At 43.4% G+C, this 24,171-nt stretch overlaps 1 protein-coding gene across 1 annotated transcript in view; it reads right to left on the bottom strand.

Moving 5' to 3' along the window:
* RETSAT (retinol saturase) overlaps nt 1-20,430 on the bottom strand; it is a 176,736-nt gene extending 156,306 nt beyond the window's left edge. The window contains exon 1 of the mRNA XM_086943457.1: nt 19,953-20,430. Within this exon, the coding sequence (XP_086799583.1) occupies nt 19,953-20,109 (157 nt within the window). The 5' untranslated portion in view covers nt 20,110-20,430. The remainder of the gene's footprint in view (nt 1-19,952) is intronic.
* Nucleotides 20,431-24,171: the final 3,741 nt, after the last annotated feature.

Here is a 24,171-nt window from a genome sequence, read left to right on the forward strand (position 1 = left end):
ATATATTTACTGTTGTACTACCTGGTTTGGACTGCTCTTGCTCTATCCGGATCCCGGTAGCGATGGGTAGGCAAAATAGCCCTGACCAAGGCCTCGAGAACCATTAAACCCCTATTGGCTCTCCCCCTTGAAGTCACACCTACCGGGTACTGTTGACACCCGTACTCCTTGACCTTTAGGCAAGAGCAATCCAAACCAGGTAGTACAACAGTAAATATATGTATTATAGGTTGACACTTTACTAGGTCACCCCTTGTGATAGATGTAAATATATTAGGTCCTGAAGAATCGCAGCATAATTGCATAAGCGAGAAACATGTCGACCTCACAGAACGCATTGTAGTCCTAGATCGTGATACGGAATCTTAATTTCTGGCGATCATAGGCACCTCCCATTTGCCCTGGATTTAACTCAACTAGCATATGTAGATTTGTTTATCAAATTTCTCAAAAACCACTGAGCGAATTTACAAAAACAAAGCAAATGCCGTACTTTGACTCACACTTCATAGGGCCAGCGTTTTTGCTGTAGCACAAAACAAAAACTTTTATGGGTTGTAAAATGGAAATGCTAGATGGTTCATGACCAGGGAATTGCCTGCATGCTCCAGAGATGAAATGCCTCTTGGCACAAGGACCAGGACACTACTCCACCCTGCTTGTTCCAGTACAACATGGTGGTGGTGGTCTTCATGAGAACCTGAACCAGCTTCCTTTTGATGGAAAATAGGAAGGCTTTAAGCACCCGGTGAATGGTGCAACAGGCTGATGTGAAAATGGTTCTCCACCAGAGTCCTCTGATCTCTACCTCTCCCAGATGATCTCCTCATCCTGGTAATGATGCATCTGTAACTAATGTGAGCTCTGGGCAGAGTGGGGGAGGGGGCCTGCTTCTGGTCACCTTGCAGTTGCAACGCCACCACTACAGTTCTTTTGCAGTCTCCTCCAAAATCTGGATGGAATCTATCAGGTTTCCACGGTAGGTGCTGGGACCACTGAGACTTCAGGTTACACTTAAGATCATGCATATGTCACCTTGCATGGTTGATGGGCAGGATGCAGATGACCAATAGACACAGGAACCCCAGAACTACTCTCACTGAAACCCAGGGCCGAAGCTAAAACATTGGGATCAAAGCCCAAATGTCCCGAACTCGTCATGAAGGAGGGTATGGTCGAAACTACACTGTATCCAGAAGAGCACCACTGAAAGAGATCCTCTGCAAGGGAGTCAGGTTGGACTTCAGCACTTGATAGTGAACCAGCCTCTGTTCAAAAGTCAGTCATCGACGTAGGGTAAGCTGGAATCCCCAACCTTTGAAGTCTTGCTGCTATTAACGCCATCACTTCTGTGAAACCCAAGGGGCATTGGTGGGGCCGAAGGAGTGCATGGCAAATAAAAAATGCTCTTGGCCCACACTGAATCGTAAGCAGAGTCTGTGGGACTGCAGGAAAAGCACATCAAAAGTAGGTGTCCTGCAAGTCCAAAGCCACCATCCAGTTTCCTGAATCCAATGCAGACAAACACAGGGTCATCGTGAATTTATCTCTCTGGTAGAAGGCAGTCAGATGGCATAAATCTTAAATAGGATGAAGGCCTCCATCCTTGATCTGCACAATGAAATAGTGAGAGTAACAGCCAGGCCCCAGGTGCACATTAGAAAGAAGTTTTGGCGTGGAGAGAAGAGGTGTAGAGTAGAAAAACAGGGCCTATCCTTGTTGAACAATCTGAAGGACCCACCTGGTGGGTGTTATATTTTGCCAACCTTGCAAGAAGCATCTGATCCTGCAGCCCACAGGGTGGTAGATTCATTAAGGGCAAAATAAAGTGGCTTGGAGGATGACACGGGAGGTACAAGAAAGTGGCAAGTTCACACCTCCTGGTGACCTGGACGATGTCTGCTTGATCCCTGCAGCTTACCCCAAAATGGCTGAGGTGTCTGTTGAAGAGATGGTGGGCTTCGGCATTGCTGGTTCGCCAAACAACAAGACTGGCCTCAAAAGGAGCAAAATTGCTAAGGACCACAAACATTTCTAAAGTCACTTTTGCCTATGGCAAAATAAAGAGATGCCTTCCTTACAAGAGTCTCTGTTGGCTTCAGGACTACAGGTGTGATTTGCAAATTGACTACGCAATACCAAGTAACAGTAAGATTAATTGTGTTTGCTTGTATGTTGAAGCCTGAAGGAAGTACAGTACAGCAGCTGTAGTTGCGAGACTCTAGGCCATGCAGGAACGAAGGCTTCACCATCTCTGCCAAAAGTGTCTCAGGGTGAGACAAGCAGACGAAATCCTGAAAAACTGGAGATAATGACTAAGCATGGAGCCCAGTACACAGAAGGAGTTGAGATTTGGTTTGGGCCTGTGGTTTCCAAGGTAAGTGTTGTACAAATACATTAGGTAGCAGAGTCTAAGCATACTCTTAATGCCCAGATCCCTAGTGCCAAGCAATATGCTAACCAAAATCACAAAAGCCGGAACTTCAGGAAAAGAAATTTGCTGAAAAATAAAAAAGGTGTGATTTTCATCTGTGTATGGTTCGATTGGGAAAAACTTTTCTCTTGATAGAAAGAAGTAACAATCTCCTTGAGAAGTTTCTATGACTCACTCCTCGCACCTCTGCAAATACTTCATAGGAAGGCCCATCTGAGGCTATGGGATTCACTTGTAAATTGCGCCCAGTGGGGAATTCTTTGTTGAAAAACCCACCATGTAAGAGTGGACTAGGATTCTAAACTCCAAGTACATACAGGTCTTTACTGACTGCGTCTCCTGAAAACATGCCAACAAAGAGAGAATGTGGTAATGGCCACAACTGACGACTTTGAGCTTGGGATGCAGGTTTGAGTTTTGGCATCGGCTCAGTATCCTGTGATTCTGAGCAAATCAATGAATCTTCGAATGCCTACAAAAAATGAATGTGTCCTTGTGTATTGTAACTGGTGCTCATGTAAAGTGCTCCAAGTCCTTCCAGTCGAGTTTGCGCTATATAAAACATGCTATGATGGAGAAAGGAAACTAGCGCCTCCTCCTGCCTCCAGCTTTCTGCTAGACTTTACATCTTTGTGTTTGCTGTGGAGCTTGGACCAAGTACTGTTTCCGTTGCCAGTGTCCTTCCACTTGATGCGCACTTGTAAAGGCACTTTTATGTTTTTACTTTCCTGGGTAGCACGCCATTTGAGTGTGTCATTTTGAAGGTTATCTCTTGCGTCCGTATTCAGATCTTTGCTTGCTCGTCCCTCCCACCACCTCACTCCCGTCACTTCATGCCCTTTCCCCCTTTGCTGCTTGGCCGTCCGTCCCATCACCTCATTCCCATCATTGCATGCTCATCAGCAGGAAGAAAGGAAAAGAAAGTGACATGGGAGCCAACCAATGATAGGTAAAGGTAAGCAATGGTCAGGCTTTAAGACCCTTGTGACAGTTTATTTTTTGTTACAAAAGACTTTGCAAGCACATCGCAAACACTGTGTAGGTGAAACCTAAAATATAATGTGATGTTCACTTCTTCCCAAATTAATGCTAAAGCTTAGTGCGCGTCGTAGGCTGCACTAGGAACACACCTGTGACAAGCGCCCGACCTTCAACAGGTGCAGCACATGCTGCATAACAAGGGCCACTAGTGATTCCGGCTGAAGCTCGCAAACACCATAAACACAAACTGGATCATTTAAACTACACCATTGAATCCAAGAGCAATCCTTGGACAATGTAACATGAATGCAATCAGATGTACTTGGCTGCTAGCCATTTGGCTTTCTCAGTGCATGTTTTGGTCTGTTATTAGTTTTGTAAACCTTTATTGTTGTGGAAGCTGGTGGACCCTGGTCTATGTATTAAAAAAAGGCCTTACCTTAATGCAAAAAGATTTTTGGGTCTCAAAAAGAAGATATTGCTATAGTAGTGCAAGTCTCTCAAGAGAACTGCTTTGCATGTTGTTGTGCTCTTCTCAAAGTGGTCACTCACAGAGAACCTACCCATTTGCTTAAGTGGGTTGACCCATGCTTTGGTGGACAAAAGTAAAATGTGAAGACACAACAGACCAGTGAATGAAGGTCACCTGATAGCCTCTATAAGCATATCTAATTTTAGTTAAAAAGTTGTTTGCTTACGCCAAACCTAAACAAGCGTTGGCGTAGCCAATAGGTCTCGCTATTGGGACCTTATAAGTATTTAGTTATGCAGCATAATATCATTGGTGCAACAACGTCAACTGTTGCGTGGCTAAACACTTATAAAGGTCCCAAAGGCTAGACCTATTGGCTATGCCAATGCTTGTTTTCTCTCTCCTCATCTGCCTTCTCATGCTCTCTTCCTTTGCTGCTCTCATTTCCAACATTATGAAATCAAATTAAAAAAAGTGAAATTGCTTGCATAGCATTCATTATGGAAAAGCACACTTTAAAAGCAATGTGTTAAAAGTAAAACAGATACCTATGGATAAGAAAAATCGTTCCCAATGTCCCTAAAATGTCACTTTCCAAATAAAGCCTTTCAGATCAAACCTCATTTGTTTGTAATGCTGTCCTGAACATCTCACTCTTATCTATGAAGAAAACCGCACTGATTCCATTAAGTGGGAGCTCTTCTTCTGCAGCACAGGGGTGGCCGGTTGCCAACCTGTCAGTGGGCAAAGTTTGAATGGAATCTGAACATAATGCTAGGGTTCATATTTGGATTCAAAATATTCACCAACCGCCTAGTATTGCCACGTGGCACAAGCAGAAAAGCTCAAATGTAATTTAAGTCTACTTTTATTAATTAGATGCTATTAAAGTTACCATTGATGGTTTTCACGTCATAAATCTTTCCCTACCTCGTCACCTCAGCTTCGTTCTTGCTGAGTTGCACAGAATGTTTCAATGTTGAGTTGGCAACCAGGCAAGTGCCTTGGGATGATAAAGTTGGAGCGCCCGCAATATAAGAATTATGATCACATGTGTACCGCCCCCATCCACAGTACACTTTATGTGCCCCAAAAGAGTGATAGTGATAGGGATGCGCAAGCTGGAAGTCTGTTTCACAAAATGACAGCGAGCCGGACCCTGTTTTTCACGGTAAGAAGGCCAAGTAAAGAAAATAACAATTTTAAAAGTATGTCAAGCGCTCTGACTGAAAAAGCTTATTTTGCACCAAGAGTTCTTATTCGTACATTGCACCGTGTTGTGGTACATGCAACGTGTATAATAACATAATAAATAAACCACGCCTTGTAGAAGGGCGGACAAAATAACATAAAAGTATTACTGTCACGGTTATTGGAGTTTGTTTTTTTCCTTCTGTGATAATGTTATGTTCCAAATAACAAATTGAGGCGGGTGCCTGCCTAGCTGCATTCTTACCAGACAATCAGCGCAGGAGTACAAAGAAAGAAGAAATGCAAGCAGAGAGGGAGGGCGAAGGGCTATTTAAGGAGGAGGAGAGAGGAAGGAGAGTGAAGGGGAGAGCAGAAGCAAGAACCGATAGGCGGAAGTGAAAGAACGGAGCAAAGAAGGCAGGGAGAAAGCAAAGGAGAGTGAAAGTGTGACAGAGGAGCTGAAGAACAAACATGGTGAGGCAAGCTGAGAGGCAGAAGGGTATAGGAAGGGAGAAGAGAGGAGGCAAAGTAGACGGGAAAGACGTGACAGGCCAAGATAAGAAAAGGACGAAGAAAAGATCATGAAAGATAATGAGTGCAGCGCTGCTGCTAATGTGCATGCTACATTACAAAACAGGAGCCCTGAAAAGACACAATTAAAACTAATTGTGGGATAATAAACTTTAATAAGCATTGGCCGTGTCACTTTCACGGCCCGTGGCCAATGCTGGTTAAAGTGAAAGTGATCACGATCAAAGACAGATGGCGGCTGCGCGCGTGAACGCAGGCGATAGGCCACCAAAAGCCAGTGGCAGCACTTAGAAAACCCACACACTAAAAGTCTCACCAGACCATCGAATACGCTGGGTCAGGCGAGACCTAAAAAGGGACCTGTACGAAAAAGAGCATCTGCCGCGAGATGGAACATGGATACCAATAGAAGGTCTCTAGCTCTATTATGGAGGTCATTGCTTGGAGGGCAAGGCTGCAACCATGAGCCTATGTAAATGACACAGGGATTTAGAATAAAAAAGTGGCATTCTAAAAATGATCTGTCGCCACTGACATACAATACAGTGGTAGCTTTAATGGCTCCACTTGGAGCTGTTTGCAGCCGACATAGTAGGATCCGAGAAGCCCAGGAAATAAAACATTACAGTAGTCTAGGTGGGCGTTAATTGCAGCACGTAATAAGAATACATGTTTTTTTCCAGATATTAGTGGTAAATTGGTTTTAGTTTGTTGAGATGGAAATAGTGATTCCTTACCACTACAATGACCTGTGGCCCCTGTGAAATTCCTTTACAGTATCCAACCAAGGCAGAACTCAATGGTGTGGTTTCTTACTTGCTTACTCACAATTAAATGACTACTATTCTCCACTCGCTCCCAGTTCAAAGAAGATTCTTTTCAAGGCTGTCTGTGATCATCACGCACAGAGCTAGCTACCAAAACGTTCCAGACTTCCTGACAGTCAAATTTACATGGTACAGGATGAGATGAGAGCTTCGTTCAGCAAAAAAAGCAAATCTATGTATTACCAAAGTCAAAAAAGTTATATACAGTCATATGATTTCTCTGTATAAGCGTTTAAAAGTTGAAAATCTCATCTCAGACATTGCTCAAAGAGCCCTGCCTGCTCAGATTTAGAACAGCCCTTAAACTATAGCTATTCATTCAATTGACTTAGGGCCAGATGTACGACCATTCCATTTTGCGAGTCACAAAATACAACGTTTTGCTTTCGCAATTTGCGACTCTCAAAATGGAATGTACAACAGTGTGAGACACGGTTTGCGATTCTAAAATGGGTCACCAGGGGCCTGCCTCATTAATATTCATGAGGCAGGTCAAAATTTGCAACCCATTAGGAATGGCCAGCAAACACAGGGATGATGGACTGCTGGGGGCAGCAGACCTCAATGTCTTGGTTTGATTTTTCAATAAAGCAACTTTCGTTTTTTCCAAATGCAGCCCGTTTTCCTTAAAGGAAAACGGGATACATTTAAATTAAAAATGAAAAATGTTCTGTTCATTTTTTATGGGCAGGCTGTGGTCTCTGGGACCACTGCCTGCTTGTAAAAATATTTGGCACCCATTCACAAAGGGGAAGGGGACCCCTTCCTATTTGCGAGTCGCTTACCACCTACTTGAAGAAGGCAGTAAACTGAGTGTTTTGCGACTGCAAATGCGGTTGCAAAACAATGGTACATATAATTCTGACTCGCTATTAGGAAGGGACGCCCTTGGCACACCCCTTCCTAATAGAGACTTGCAAACACTATTTTGCAAGTCACGGCATCGCAAAATAGCATTAGTACATGCCACCACCCTTTTTTGTGGTTGAAACTGACCAATTCCCAATTTGTGACTGCAAAAAAACAGTCATACAACTGACCCCTCAGTCTTTATGCCTCCTGTCCGCCTGTGTTTTTAATCGTCAATTGTTTTCATTGTTGAGTTAACCAGACAGCAGTAGTAAGCTTTACATTAAAGTTATAAAATATAACTGAACATAACCCTTTGATGTCACCAGAGAGCCAAAGTGTTTGTTTTTGAAGAATCATCACACGTAAATTGTAGCAGTAAGTTGTAGATTTATTTGATTACAGGTAGGGACCCCTAGGACAGGTAGCCAACATCTCACTAATCCGGGGAAGAGGATGGCGGTCTATCCAAATTTTATCATTCACATCTCTTAAGTCGATGCACATCCTAATTTTGCCATTGGGTTTTTTTGCCAAAACAATCAGACTTAACCAATCTGATGCCTCAAAGGCTTCAATTACTCCTTCATTGCAGAGTCTGTGTAGCTCTTCCTTTAATTTGTCTCTTAATACGAAGGGCACATTTCTAACTTTGTGCACTTTGGGAACAGCATCTTCTTTAAGAATTATCTTGTGCTTAAACTTTTTTAAGACAACCCAATTTTTTGCTGAACAACTCAGGAAATTTAGTGCACCATTTGGAGGCATAGCTAGGGGAGATTGTTAGTACCTGTTGGGGATGATTTGGATTCAAAATTATATCAAGGGCTCTTTGAGGACTACATACAATGTTGCCATAGTTTTCCTGTTACAAAAGAACAATTCTGTTTCAATGTATCCAATAACAAGTAGTTTTACCCCACGATAGCCTTCTGGAATCACATCTGCAGATTGTAATTCCTCCAACTTACCTCCTAAACCTTCCCACGTGAGCTTATCAATGATGGTAAATGGAGAGCAAGAGTCTGCCCAAACTTGTACGTCTTTGTCCCTAATTTTGATAATACATTTTGGAGGACGATAACCATCTTGTTTTCTAACATCGCATTTAAGTACCTGTTCATATTCAATTATCATAACCTCAATATCATCATCATCAGCTTCATTGTTATATTCTAAATCCACTCCATGTGTAGAATTATTGTGATCAATCAGATTGACCGCACTTGGAAATGAAGTTGAACCAGGTGTTTTGCACCATCTTGCAAAATGCCCTAGCTTTTTACATTTGTGACATCTGGTTTTGATGGCTGGACAAAGATTTGCATCAGCAGTGTGTTTAGGGCTACCACACCTGAAACAATACTTGGATTTGGACAACTCCTGTTTGTTATCAGTTGAAGATTTCTCAAATCCTTTCTTGAAACTTTTATTTAAAACATGCACAGATTCGTCATCTTGTACAACTTTCTTAGGAACCGCATTAAGTTCTTTCACATATCTAGAAGTATTTTCCATTCTTTTGGCTATAGCTAAAGTTTTGTCTAAGGTAGGATCTTTTAAATCAAGAAGTTTTTCTTGAATTTTAAGATTTGACATTCTATTAATTAATTGATTGATATCTTATTAGATCATCTCTCATGTCACCAAATTTACATGTAACAGCTAACATTCTTAAATTAAACACATATTGTTCAATGGTTTCCCCAGAGTTGTGTGTCTTTCAACAACAACATTCACTTTTTTGCCAAAATTCTCTTCCAACGCTTTTAAAGCAATTTCATATACATCAACATTTCTATCCCCTGTGGATTCACTGTCTACATTAGTATGAATTGGAATTTTTTCCATCATAGGTAACGTTTTTAGAACATTTCTTCCTTCTAAACCCAAATATTGTTTTAGGATGGCTAACTTCCTTTTAGAAATATAGTCATCACCCTCAATAGCTTCAAGATAAGTCTCAAAGGTTTCCTTCCAGTGTTCCCATAACATACACGGTTGTCTGGGATTCTGTAAAAAGAATGGTGGTGCTGGAATGACTTGGGAAGACATTTTTATATTGAAATTGATGAAAAATAATGTTGTGTAAATATTTTATGCAGAAATGATACCCATATCGTTATAAATGTCACCAAATGAGAATAGCAGGAATGTATTTGGAACTTAATTTAATATCTGCTTGGTGTGCGTGTCACCAATGAAAACACCACACACTTAAATGTATTGCTGGCAAACTCGGTCTGCGTATCACCACTGAAGAGAGAAACGCACTGGCAGTCTTGGTGTGCGTATCACTGCTGAAGAGAGAAACGCACTGGCAGGCTTGGTGAGTGTATCACCGTAGAAGAGACAAATTAAGACACGCTGACCCTGGCGAGCGTATTGCCGAAGAAGTGAATGTAAAAATACACCAAAGATGGCGGCACGTTTTTCACGCACGTAGGAAACGTGACGTGAATTTCCAAACGAGGCGAAGATGAAAATCGCGAGATTTCAGATGATCACAGCGTCAAACACAAAAGTTCCAAGTGATGTCAGCATAGCAACGGATCAGAAAAGGGGGTGGTGATGGACAGAGTATCTGAATTAAGCAGAACACTCGTAGCCAGTCAACAGATCAGGGCTTGATCCATCACCGTTTTTTAGCTCACTGCACCATCCCAGCTCAGAACCTGGCTACATGTAAATTAGTCTGTCCCTGGCCCAGTGCATCATGGGAATCAGGATCACCCACAGCTATTTTCGAAGGTAAACATTCAATTTGTTCGACTTGAATTTGCTATTGAAAGAAAAGACAAACGTATACAAGAAATCCAGATAAAGTTCAAAAGGCACAAAAATCACCAAACGCCGTTTCACACAAAAGAAGCATTTAAACAAAGTCACTGTTGGATTGTCGCACCACAACACTTCAAAAGAATGGGCCACAATAATTCAAAGTCAAACAAAATAGTATGCCAAAAACCTTCCAGGCTGAGCGAACACATCTATTAATTTGTGATCACAGGAAGGTCAAATTTTGTCTAAGTTTAAGTAGAATATGTTGCAGGAATTTTGTAGGATTTTGAAATATGCCAAATATATGAAGATTGAAATTAAATAAAAATATCCCACGACGATGAATTACAGTCACCAATAAGCATATGGTTTAAGTATCTTAGTGTCACTAATAAATACCTTATCCAGGGGTCACTTGCTGTCGAACAAAAAAAAAATTTCAATCTCTTGAAGTAACATGTAAGATGATGATCACATCCTCGTCGCCAGTTTTGAAGAATCATCACACGTAAATTGTAGATTTATTTGAGTACAGGTAGGGACCCCTAGGACACAACTTCTCCTTCCCTCAAGAGCTTGGAACTGTCTCTCCAACCACAGAACATAAGAATGCAGAAGTAGCTAAGCAACTACAAGGTTCCACATGTTCCACATGTTTTGTAACCAAACATATATACATAGATGAGACAGAAAGATATAACATTTGTGAAGTCACTTTCTCTAATCCTGTCATTCTGTTAAGTTAATGTCCATGATACAATATAGAGAGGTCAGAGAGTGCAATTAAGAAATATTTTATGGGCAAGGAGTTGTCCCAGTGCGAGATAAATCCTGCTGTTTGCTGAAGTTAGGTTTGAGAAAAAGAGATAGGTGGTTTCTTTGTATTCTCAGAACAGGATGAGCTCTAAGGCCCATGTGATAAATTCCAAGAATGCACGAAGAGGAAGGGCATCTATTACATACGAAATAAATCACATATCTTTGACAAATATTAATTGTTTTGAGACAAAAACAACAGGCTTATATGAGGATATGCCGTTTTTTTTCTTTTCTGTCGTTTTAGTTCCTATTCCTTTACAGGGTTCGCCAACACGTTTCACACTCCGTTGGCTGGTTAGCTATGGCTTTTTCAAGGCTGGAAATTAAATGCTTAAATACAAGTGTAAACAGAGTATGGTAATGTAGCACTGAGAGAGAAATTCTAAACCCCAGTTAAACTTCCAATACATAGGTACTCCAAAGATTTACAGCAACTGTGGTATAGTCTCGGGGAAAAAGGAGCTTATTTGGGTACCGTTTTTTGAGGATTGTATCACATTGCGTTCTGTATTGATGGAAGAGTCAGAGCACAGATATTAAATAAATTGATTGACAAAATGTCTCAATAATATCCCACTAAAGGCTTATCATAGCATTTTAACTCTCAGTGAAAGTCCCTTTCAGACCAGGACTAGAGGATAATGAGGGAAGGCTTCTGGAGAGGCTTCTGAGAATGCTGCAATTAATTGGCAGTTCGATGGCACAGACAACTAAGGGAGCATACGCACAAGCTTCTGTTAGATTGCGGCTACTGGAGCACAAAAACATCTGTTGAGCCAGGATTGTGGTAAGAGACGTTGGGAAGAGGTTATTAACTTCATTAAGGTGCAAATTTAGCAAGGATTTAACCGTTACAATAACCAGCAAGTTGGCAGTAATGGCCTTCGCAGGAAGTTGCTTGGGGTTTTTGAACCAGATTTAGGAGAGATGGATGGTAGCATTTCAGAGGATTGGGCTACGGAGAGGGTAGTGAGGCAAAGAATAAGGCACCCAATAATGCTGTTACTGCTGAAGAGATAGTACCGGGAGTGCAGCTGATTTGTACAACTGCCAAGGAATCACTGTTACTTTCTTTATTTGTGGTATAGCTATTTTTCAGGCATTCAGGGTGACTGAATTTTTGGGGTTGATGTGGCTCCTGGTTTGAGGAGCGAGGATGTTAGTGAGACATGTGCGAATGGACTGAGGCATCTTTGAAAAAGTTCACGATAGATAAAAGGGGAAATGGGAGGAAGGTGTTGCTGAATGCATATCAAGTACAAAGAGTGTGTTCCGTTTAGTGGTGGAAGTTTTTTGTGACGGAAGGAGCGACTGGGTACTTTTACATAAAGATAATGCGAAGGTGTCAGAGTCACAATTGTTATTTGTTTTGCGGAGATTTTGCATTTGCCATCACAGAAGTTAGGGTCACACTTTTTTTCAGATTAGGGCTATGACCAAGGATGGTAGCAGAGGCTATTGGTAGGCTGGTATTTGGGCACCGGGTAGGTGAAGGTAAGAATGTATTCAGAAATATGCTAGGCCAGAGTTGTTACTGATTTAGTGTACAGTGAGTAATGGTTTGGTTTGCTGCTGGTTCTTATCAGGAATCAGAAAATCTACTCGCCCACCTATTATGGCGATTCAGATTTTATCAGGTCGAGCTATATTTAGGACCGAGTCTCCCAATCTAAGGAGTTGACAAAGAACAGGTGTTCTGTGCAATCAGAAAGTGAAGGAGCAATAAAGATGCCTTTAAAGTTTGTTTTTACCTTGTCCCATTTGCTCTGTGTTCAGAGACACTGGTCAGAATTCAGTTTACGATTACTTTTCCTTCTCTGACTAAAGAGTTCCAGGATTTTGTAAAGTGAACTATCAGACCTGCTGTACGAAGTGTGAAATGAAAGTGTCAGGGTTTAATTGCTGGTTACATGCGGACTGCCTTGAACGCTGCCGATTATTCCTGATATGAAGCCTTCGCGCAATCTCCTACGGACTTCGGATTCCTCCAGGCGGTAAGGGTGCGGTGTGCACCTTATCTTTTGTACCATCGTCACGACAGAGGGGTTGCGAGGTGCTCGTTCCTCGTTCTCTCCTCTGTTTGTATTTCCCCGGTTAGCGGTCTCTTGCAGGGGACATTTCCAGCCCGCTCAGTCTCGTTTTGCTTCCTTTGTTGGCCGAGACTTGCAACAAGCAGCCTCTTGCAAGGAATACTCCGGACCCACACGTGTAGTGGATATTCCTTGCATACCTTTTCCGTTGGCTGAGACTGACATTCAGTGGTCTCTTTGCCAAGGAGGTGTTTGTGAACATGACTCCAGGTATAAAACGTATGTGGTTTTAATTCACAGAACGTGAAGCCAGGAATCATTCTTGTTTATACAGCTTTGTGCCATGATAACAGTGTTGGATTTTGAGCGTGAGAACATTATTGCTCCTCGTCGAGCCCAAAATCTGAGGGAGCAGTGAATTGTGATTATCCCTGAGTTTTCTGTTTTGACATTTACTTTGGATAGTACAAGACTGTGATTGTATCATATCCATGTTATCTTCTTGATTGTATCATATCAATGTTATCTTCTTGATTTTATCATATCCATGTTATCTTTGCTCAACAAGAAGCCTTTGTTTTGTGTTTTATTTCCCAGGAGAAAGAAACCTTAAGGGTGTACAGGCTAAGTCTCCAATGCATATACAGTCGCTACAACATGTATTCTTAGGTATGTGTTGGGAGGGGAAGCTTTAGGATCTGTCCTAGAAATAGAACAAGGTAGAACTGATTTACCATGTCTGTTCTCTTTTCTTCTTAGTCTCATGTAGGGAAAGTGCATTCACCCTACTCTCTTCTGGCATCAATCTTGCGCTATCTTCTTTTTTCAGGTAGGGTATGTGAGACTTAGTATTATTGGAATGTGGTGACTTTTACAGGAAATCCTACCAGCATATAATATAGATTTACAAATATCTTGCATGTTGTGTCTTCCCCAGGTCTCTCAGCTGTTCCTACCCTTTCCTTCCCTCGCTTGATTACCCCAACTGTCTGTGTATGTTTACCATCCAGACTTGGGGCTGTCGAGAGGTGGGCCCCATTTGAGCATCAGCACCATCCCGAGGAATCTGGAAGGAGGAGCCTGACAGAAAGGCTGCATGGGTATCAGGTTTTTCCTAACACACATTTAAATAGCTAATAAGTCACCTTTCCAAACAGGCAATGACAAACCGGACCGAACGCCACGCCGCTTGTCTTGATCCCGAGATTAACTCTTTCATGACCGATCACTCCTGGATCGGTACTCGGGACCTCCCTCAGTGGATTCGCTCCCAATACCGGACCCATGCCGGTTTTACCGTGATCACCCCCCTTGGCGCTCCCACACCGCAGCCCTTGATCCATTGGAGCCTCTTCCTTCCCCACCCCGTGATTGCCGTTCTTGACTTCACTAGCTGAGACGCCTCCCCCACACTGCTACCAACCCAGTCCTGAAGAAGATCCCGATTCAAGTGGATCGAAACGCCGACGACCATTCGGCGCGATCATAGGCACTTCATACAAAGTGATTCATGAACAACACAAATAGAAGTGAAATCCTCAAGCTACCTGGAATCATTTTTCGGCATTTAATCACTGTATATATTTCTGCAACAGTCACTTTGCGCCGACCTCGCTGATCACATTGTCACTTGCGCCGCTACCGTATTCTTCACTCACACACCCTTAGCACCAAGTACAATTTGGGTTGATATCTATTGTTTTTATTTGTTTAGTGCAGTGCTGTCACAACTGCCAATTGCCCTGTTTTTCTTCCTTTTTTCTAATATTTCTACATAAAATGATGCCATGAGCACATGCAATAACCAAAAAGAGTCTGCTTACTTCCTTTTGATAATGTTGTATACATATCATTTCTAATTGCCTTCCATTTGAGCATCAGCACCATCCCGAGGAATCTGGAAGGAGGAGCCTGACAGAAAGGCTGCAGGGTATCAGGTTTTTCCTAACACACATTTAAATAGCTAATAAGTCACCTTTCCAAACATTTCAAAATCTATTTCAGTAGTTGTGAAAAACCATTTGATATATTTCTGTGTGATGAAAACAATTTTTTAATAGGATGAAAAACAAATCAGAACACTTTACTAGGCGATGTGCAAATGATAGATATGTTTTTTGAAAGCCAATTTTCACAGATTATTGTTAATATACTATATAGTTTTATCAGTAAAGCTGCAAGGTAGTGGGAAGGTTTTTGTCCATTTCTTGGAAATTTACTGTCAATAAACGACAGTGTGCTACCACATCATGCTTTAGTAATATATTTATTAAAAATGAGTGTTTAAACATGAACCGAGAAACACTCCTGTCCTGATGTCAATGCTCAGTGAAATGAGAGGCAAGTCAGGAATTATGTGTACCCTGTATGTGGGCTAGATTCTTATTACACATGGAGCAAGGTTTTAGGCTACTTAATCAAAACAAAAGAGTTTTGTTTTGTACAGCAGAAATGCTGAACTCACCTATTTGAAGGTGCACTCATATGTTACAATGAAAAAAAGGTGACTGTTAAAATTAAATATTTGCTAATAATCACACAATTTCAAACCAGTTCACAGGTCAAGCTCATTACCGTTAGGTCGAGTAGATTATTCAAGTTACTCGACCTGAAGGTCTAGGAACATTTTTATGATTTTTCGAGGCTTGCTTATGGAGGTTGCGTTCCTGGCCCAGGAAGAGGTAATATTGAGTTTAGGAACTGCAGCCACTTCTTTATTCTGTAGGTGACACAGCAAGCTGCGGAAAGGACATTCAGCAGCTGGGCTTTTATAATAATAAGGTCCAAATACAGTGGAGGAAAAAAAGGGGGTAAAAATTGCCAAGGTTGACAGAATTGTTCGACAGCATAGGCTGTTCAGATGTTTTGCTGGTCCATTTAGGTGAAAATGATTTGGTACAATTAAAATGACTGGCTTTGGTGAAAAGCATGAAAATGGGTTTGAAAGATTTGAAGAGTCTATTGTCAGGGATGATTTGATATGGACTGAATTGATTAGTGAGTGGAGACGGGAAAGGAACTTGATTGCAATAGACAGATTGAGCAGAAAGGTAAATAAGGAGAATCATAAATTCTGCAGGGATTACGGGGGGCTCGGGTTGGTGCACTGTGATATAAAGTCCAGCAGCCTCATTTATGTAGGCAGGATGGGATACACCTTCCCTCTTTCTTTTATTGGGAGGGAAATTGTATCTGTTTCAGTTGAGGGACACCTTGGACCGCGTCTTGGGGAAAGTTTGTGATTGAAAGGGAGGATTGATTCCAGCCACAATAAGGCTGATTAAGCAGCTGGGCTGGCAAACCAATTCAGGGTGTGGAGGGTTGGTTCCAGGGGTGCGGGACTGGGATTTCTTCCTAGTTGAGTTATCCAAATATGGAGTTGTTTGTTAAATTCTTAAGAGAATTCATTCAAAGGTTGAGAGAGAGTTGATTGGTAGTTGTTTTATAATGTTGAGGGGTGGATTTTAGGGGAAAGGTATGCCTTGGTTAGCTGTTGCTGTGTATGTGATACCTTAATGTTATTCTGCAAGGCAATGGCCAAGGATTATACTTATTGTGATACACAATTGTCTTATCAAAGGGCCTTTACCACATATATCCGTGCAGTGTGATACTTGGGGCGTCCTGTTTCACCCAAAAGTGAATTCTGCAGACAGATTTTATCTTTACTGACCAACATTGTTCTGAATGTATGTGTGCATAAATTCCAATATTACAACTTTCAGAAACTGTCTAAATACCTATTTGTTTCTTTCCTAGTTGTGTTGCTTATGTGCCTGTGGTAGAAATAGGCCAGGCCTGCTGGCCAATCTCATACACATGTACAAAGCTCATGCTAGCAGTGTGTTACGGCCAGTGGCATCCTGCCTAGGTTACTCAAGGCATCACAGCCCTCATCTGCCCACACTACGATGCACAATACATCTGTAATATCTATCCTACACCCTGTATTTATGTATGTTCCAGGCCTGTATGTACTACACTTACCCAGCTCTATAGCTGCCTGCACTGCAGCAACCCTACTTTTGCACACTCTTTCGATGTTCTATATCTACACGTGCTATATAGACCTGCACTGTAACTCCACCTGCCTCTGTGGTCATCACCCTCCTCCAGACCTCACTTCCAAAGTTCCCAGCATCCTACATTCCCTATATTATTTAGCTTATCAGTTAATGTTTTTTTCGCTGTGCATTTTAGTGCTTCAGTCCTGTGTTTCCAATTGTAAATGCAAGACTGCAAGTGCCAAAATGAAAAATAAAAAAGCTGGATGAGCTACTCAAGACCTGTGAGATTTGAAAGCTCTGCACTATGCTTAACTATAAAAGCTTCACTGAACGTTCTATACCTGCGCTGCACTTATCCCACCCTATGTCACTGCATTTACCCTGCTCGGTCACCCTTGGACTGCACGGACTGTTTTAATCCGTTTTCAGGTTGAAGCCTGCACTGACTGGTTTGCTAAAGACTTCTTGGGGACATTCTGAAAGCTTCCCTGGGAAGGCATTCTGCCTGTTACTTATCATTGCCATTATGTTTTGTCACTCACAGTTGTTTGCTTTCTATCTGCTGGCTGCATTCGTTTTAGGTTGTACAGGCTGGGGTTAGTCCTTCCTGTCGCGCATAGTCTGTTTACTGTGTTCTCCCACAAGTGCTCACTTTCTGTAAACAGCCCTTTAAATTTTGTTCTTATCTTGTCACATTTGCAGTGCATTCAAAGGCAGAGGTCAAATGTCAGACTCTGTCTTTCGAGGGAGCTTGGTGTTTACTTTTCTTTCTCGGGCTTCATTGTGACAGGTTTTATCTGATACTGTGGGGTGGGGGTAGGGGGTGAAAGAAAAGGCTTTTCTAGCACACAACACAATTTAAATGTCTGTAAAGGATCTGTGCACATATTTCAGAATTAGGAACGTACAAATTAAGCAAATTTTTTGTAAATCTGAAGTGTACTGGAAACAAATATTTTAAAATGATCAAAACAAATCAATACACTAGGTGATTTCATTTCCACACATTATCATTTGGGTGCTGTATAGTTTTATCAGTTAAAGTGTACGTCTGAGTAAATGCAATTGTCTTTTCAAACAAAATGTGTTGTCTGAAATGGCAGTGCAATACCGCACCATGCATACTCCATTCTATGCCACTCCACAACACTCTAGGCCACTTCACGACACTTTTGGCCACTCCACTCTATGATACTCCACTCTATCCCACTCCATGACTCTTCAATCTAAGCCACTCTAAGCTACTCCACTCTGACACTCTGCACTGCGCCACTCAATGCCATTTCACTCTATGACACTCTATGCAATTCCACTCTGTGACACACTGTGCAACTTCGCTATACACCACTGACACGCCACGGCACTCCACTCTACGACACTGTCACTCCGGTTTATATTACTTTATGACACTCCACTGTACTCTACTCTACGACATTCTAGCACACTCCACTTTATGCCACACTACAATACTACAAGCTATGCCACTCCACTCTATGATACTTTACTCCACTCTACGCTAGGCCACTCCACTCTACGACACTCTACCCCATCCACTCAACATCACTCTACTCCACGTCCCTTCACCCTTCGTCACTCCATTCTATGCCACTCAACTTCACGCTTCACTCTTCTCTACAACATTTTAATCCACTCTACGCCCATCCACTCTACGACACTACATGACACTTTACTTCACTCTACACAATGCCACTCCACTCTATGCCCCTCCACTCTACAACCCTCTATGCTCCTCCACATTACGACCCTCCATGCCTCTCTGCTTTACGCTAAGCCACTCAATCCTATGACATGACACTCGAAAAGACACTTCACTGTAGGCCACTCCTCGCCACTGTATGACACTCTTCGCCCCCCCCCCCCCACTCTACAACACTCCACGGTATGACACTCTCTGACACTATGCGACTTTACTCTATATCACTGCACTCCATGACAATCTGCAGAACTCCCTCTATGCCACTCTATGACACACTACTCCACCCCACTCTATGACACTCTATGCCACTCCACTCTACTTCCCTCTACTTTACGTCACTCTACACTACTCCACTCTACACCCCTCCACAACCTTCTACTCTATACCACTCCACTCTAATGACTTCACTCTAAGACACTCCATTCTACTCTATGGCACTCCACGCCACTTTACTCCACAACACTCCACGATATGCCACTCTACTCTATGATACTTTACTCCACTCTATGCTATGCCACTCTACTCTACGCTATGCCACTTCACGATACTTCATGTCACTGCACTCAATGCCACTCCACTATGTGACACTCTACTCCACTCTATGCCCATCCACTCAACGACACTCCACGCCCCTCCACATTACAACGCTCCACTCTACAACCCTCCACACCACTCCATTCTACTTCCCTCTACGACACGTAACTCCACTCTATAACATGACACACCACTCCACTGTAGGCCACTCCAGCCTACGACACTCCGCTGTATGCCACTGTATGACACTCCTCAAAACTCCACGATACTCAAAGCCACGCCACTCTATGATACTATGCTCCACTCCCTCTATGCTACTCCATGCCACTTTACTCAAATATACTGTACGACACACTACTCCACTCTACACCACTCCACGCCACTCTATGCAATTCCACTCTGCGCCACTCTACATCACTCCACACCACTAAACGGCCTTCCACTCTATGCCACTCCATAACACTTTAAGCCACTCTCCCCAGTTGTTAGCAATGCTGAACAACTGCCACACTGGTGTACACATGGCTAAAAACACATTGGCAAAGCGAACAGCTCTATCATAGGCGAGACCTATTGGCTTGCCAGTGCTTGTTCTTCTCCAACGGTATTCACCCGACCGGACCTGCACTTAGCATGCCTTGCTGAGCTCACACTGCTCGACACCAGTTTATCTGCACTACCTTCATCCACAACGCTGCTCTCTCTCAACAAAAGCCCGCCTGCCCTGTGCAACTTGCTTGCATAAGCTGCACTTTCTCCCCTCGCTGCTCACCACGTACCTTGTTTCAGCACCTTCTGTCGCGCCAGTTTATCGGTCACCAGGGCCGCGGGGGGTCTGCGGCTGTCCTGGGCGAAGGGGTTCGGGGCGCGGCTGCCGAAAGCCCACCTGAGGAGCAGCAGGAGGGCAACCGCCGCGACAACCACGTACAGCAACATCGTGAATACCAGTGACCGGCACAAAGGGGGCGGAGCAGGAAGACTAAGGCTCTGAATGACACCAGGGGAATCGGTGTTTACAGGACTGAATCCCGAGGAGTGAGTGCTGTGAGAGACTTGGCCCGATGCGTTACTCCAGGCCCCCCTCGCGCCAGCACCAGGAGGCACCTAAAGACGCCACGCGCCACCCCTTCCTGTCAGCCCCAAGCAGTAGCCAGTGTCGCCGACGCCGCTTCGGTAAGTCATTGGAGGGGCGGAACAGCCCCTCCCCGGGGCGGTCTCACTTCCGCGCTCCTCCCTCCATTCGGCAGAGTTTTATATGCAGAGCAAAGGTAGCTTCCAGTGAAAGAACAACTAGGCCCATGCAAATAATATACTCTATACATATAGAGATGCATGCACAGTGATGACTAAGACTTTAGAGTGCTAGTGTGTTTCTACTCCTTTCTTTCTCATCTCATGCGCTCCTTGGGAGGTTTTTCTCTTCCACTCTCTTCATCTTTTTCTAGGGCTTTAAGTGGGATGCAAAAAGAATGTGTTTGTGGGAGCATGGGGTGGGTCTGTAATAGGAGGACCGGGATCTATGTCATTAAGTGCGTGATTCAAACATGTAAACTAGATTTCTGATTCCCTTGGTGTACTTGCTACCCAACCTGTATTTTGATTCCTCTTTGAGCTTTCAGACATATAACGCAAGTAAAGTGACATACACCTACAATACAATCAGCCATGACTACCGGCGTCTCTCCTGAATGCTCTTCCTCCCAACTCCATCACCGTCCCAAAACACACAACAAACCCACTCACCTGTAAGCACTGTATTTTTTTTTTTTACTTTCAATATTTTGCGACTGTTTTGTACTCCAGAGAAAATTTTAGAAACAAGCATTAAAAATGCAATAGGTCTCGCCTTTGATTAAGTTAAAGCCATTTGCTTTGCTAATGGTATTGTACAGCAAAGCAAATGGCTTTAACTTAATAAAAGGCGAGACCTGTTGCATTTTCAATGCTTGTTTATACTTGCATTACACACAGGGTAAGATTGAATGCTGCAAAACCTGCAAATAGTTTCACGATAAAATGATGCTTTCAAAATGTAGGTTTGAATAATCCCAGAGTATATGTAATGCAGTTTTACTTTTTATACATAACTGTCCCTTCAACACCTCTTTAGGGGCACTAAGGTCTGTGTAAATACAGTTAAAATTAAAAGCAAGAACTTTCCAGCCCAGTTGTTAACCCTTTGCACTTCCACTCAAAAAAACACACATTTGTCTTCACAAAGAAACAGAAATGCTCCCAAGCATCCTTTGCACTTGCAGATTAACTGATAAGGTACATTTGCCTTTTATTCAGGCAAGCAGCTGATAAGGATCTTAATTAGTGATCCCAGGGCTGCTGTCTTTTTGCAGGGATAAGTAAAGCTGGGGAATCTGTGACCCCCTTCCCATGACTCCACGACACCCTTGGGGGTCACGCCACACAGTTTGAAGACGTGTGGTGAAGGATTATATGAATCACAGGTCCCTTGTTTCTAGAGTTCGGGCTACTGGGAAAAAATTCAGAGGGTAAAATATCAGAAACCAGTAGTTGTGGCTGAAACATACTTATGTGTGGTTTTGGACACCTCCTGAGTAAGGTTTGGTAACAAAGGGCAAAGAATATCAAGAGTTTCTCTTCTGGACTACAGCTCACCCAGTGTCCCTGGACACTCTCACAGCACACCCGATGAATGTCACTAGATGGATGAAGGAGTGAGAGTTGTTGTTAGAGAGTCCGAGAGGTGCAACCAGAAGTTTATCCTGCTCTACTTGAAGTATTCATTCTGCACAACATAAACCGGTCCTCTCTTGTTCTAGGACAGAGTAACCTGGCTGTCCTTAAACTGGCAGTATCTATGGTCATTAGGGAGACCCTTCAAAAGCAAGTCAGGTCAGACAGAACTCTTCTAGCGGCCTCGCCATTCAGAGAAATGGGCATCCTAGAGCTCCATGTCCTGGAAGTATCAGGGGTGTGCACAGAGGGCTACAGGGGTGTAGCACTTCAAAGTGCAGGATGGTTACTTGCTTTTTCAGTTTCCAGTCAGTACAGAAACTGGACTCCAACTTCTAACATCTAACCTGCAGGAGAGAGATCAGTTATTTGGGGTATTTCTTTTGCAATGCTAGGTAGAGTTGTTGCGTATTCCAGCTTCCAAGCCAGACATTTAGTTAGCAATCCTCCTATGGGGTTATCACTGTTGGCTGGCGCAGGGTATGTGGAGGGCCAAATACACAGGATATCCCTCTAGTAGTGCTACACACATCCCTAGTATCTACCCATCCAAGGGAGGTACGAGGCATAAAGTTTCCCATGCAGTTCAGCTCACACCTGCAGGCAAGGGTCATTCACGGTGGACTACATCCATTTGATGTACAGGATCAAAAGTCCTCTCATGTGGCAGAGTAGACGTCTTCGCCATTCCTTATTCCACGGGCCCAGAAGTACTCCTTAGCCAAGTCTGACAAAAGCCATGGGCACTTTGGATACTCAGCCACATACAATTAAGGGGCTGGCAAACCTCTAGAATGCCATCTTTCACCTTGGAAATGTGAGACGGCCCTTCCTGGCCCCTGAAGCACAGATTCCTGACAGAGTAGTCTTAGCACAGCCACAGTGGCAGGAGAGAGAATCCTGTGGTGTGTGAGGGGGTGGACACAGGGCTGCTGAAGGGACATCGAGGGGAGCATGGCCAGTGAAGCAGCGGCTTGATGTGGGGTAGACAGGAGTGTTGTAAAAGTCAGCTACGAGGCGTGAGGCGCAGAAGGCGGTGAGGGGAGTTAAGGTTTGTGCTGTAGGTGAGGGTCCAGGGCTGTGGTTTGAGGAGCTCAAAAGCGGGTTGAGCTGAGACAGCGCGTCACCCAAGCGCATCGTTCCAGGAAAACGCTCCCCACCCGTGAGAGGCGTTAATGGCCCGCAGCACCCTGGGGGCCTTGTATTCCCAAACCAAGCGCTCTCCTGGGTGATGGAACGCATGGTGTCAGCGGGCATGTCCACTTCTCCCCTCCAGGTGTCTAAAAATGCCGAGCCCCCCCAAGCCCATGCAAAGGAGAGGGCCCCACCTGTGCGCCTGACCACCTGGCTAGAGGCCTGAGCATTTGTGTGTGCGAGTCTGCCTGACTGACTTTGAGGTTGCTTGACTGCATGTGTGAATGTACATACATGTGTGCATCTTTGAGGTTGCCTGAGCATGGATATGTGAGTGTGACTGCATATACATATATATATCTGTGAGTCTCTCCCCGAGTACGTGTGTGAGTGTATGCTCAAGCATTCATGCATGTGCACATCTGTGAGTGTGCCTGACCTCGTGCGTGTGGATACGTGTGCATGTCTGTGAGTTTATCTGACTGCTGTGTGAACGTGAACATTTGCATATCTATGAATTTACCTGAACATATGTGTATTTGAGCATGTGTACATTTGTGTGTCTGGGACCTGCTTGAGCATGTTTGAGTGTGTGTAAGCTTTCATACATGTGCATATGTGAGTCTGCCTGACCACATTTGGGAATGTTCAGATATTTTTGAGCATTTCTGAGTCTGCCCGGCCATGAGTTTGTGAACATGTGTTCACATGTGCGAACACATACATCTGTGAACGTATGCATGCACTCATCTGTAAGTCTGTTTGAGCAGAAGTGTGTGAGCATGCATACATGTACTGATCTGGGAGCTTGCCTGAGCATGGGTGCATTCATGTGAGTGTGCATGTGCTTATTCCTCTGTATGTAAATGTGAGTGTGCCTCTGAGTTTTCCTGGTCATGAACTTGCATATGTGTGTGCACATCTGTGAATATGCCTGACCATGCATGCATGCGTATGTGAGTATATCTTTGGGCCTGCCTATTTGTGTGTTTGAGGGAATGCGCATGATTGCATGTTTGAGTCAGTCCGATCGTGACTGTTTAAACAGAATTGTGTGCAAGCATGTTTGAGCACACATGTGTGAGAGTGCCTCATGAATGGATGGGACATGTGAGGTGTGTGTTGTCTGCAGGCGCGCCTCAGTATGCCTCTGTT

This window comes from Lissotriton vulgaris, chromosome 11, assembly GCF_964263255.1.
Source record: "Lissotriton vulgaris chromosome 11, aLisVul1.2, whole genome shotgun sequence".
NCBI classification, from domain to species: Eukaryota; Metazoa; Chordata; class Amphibia; order Caudata; family Salamandridae; genus Lissotriton; species Lissotriton vulgaris.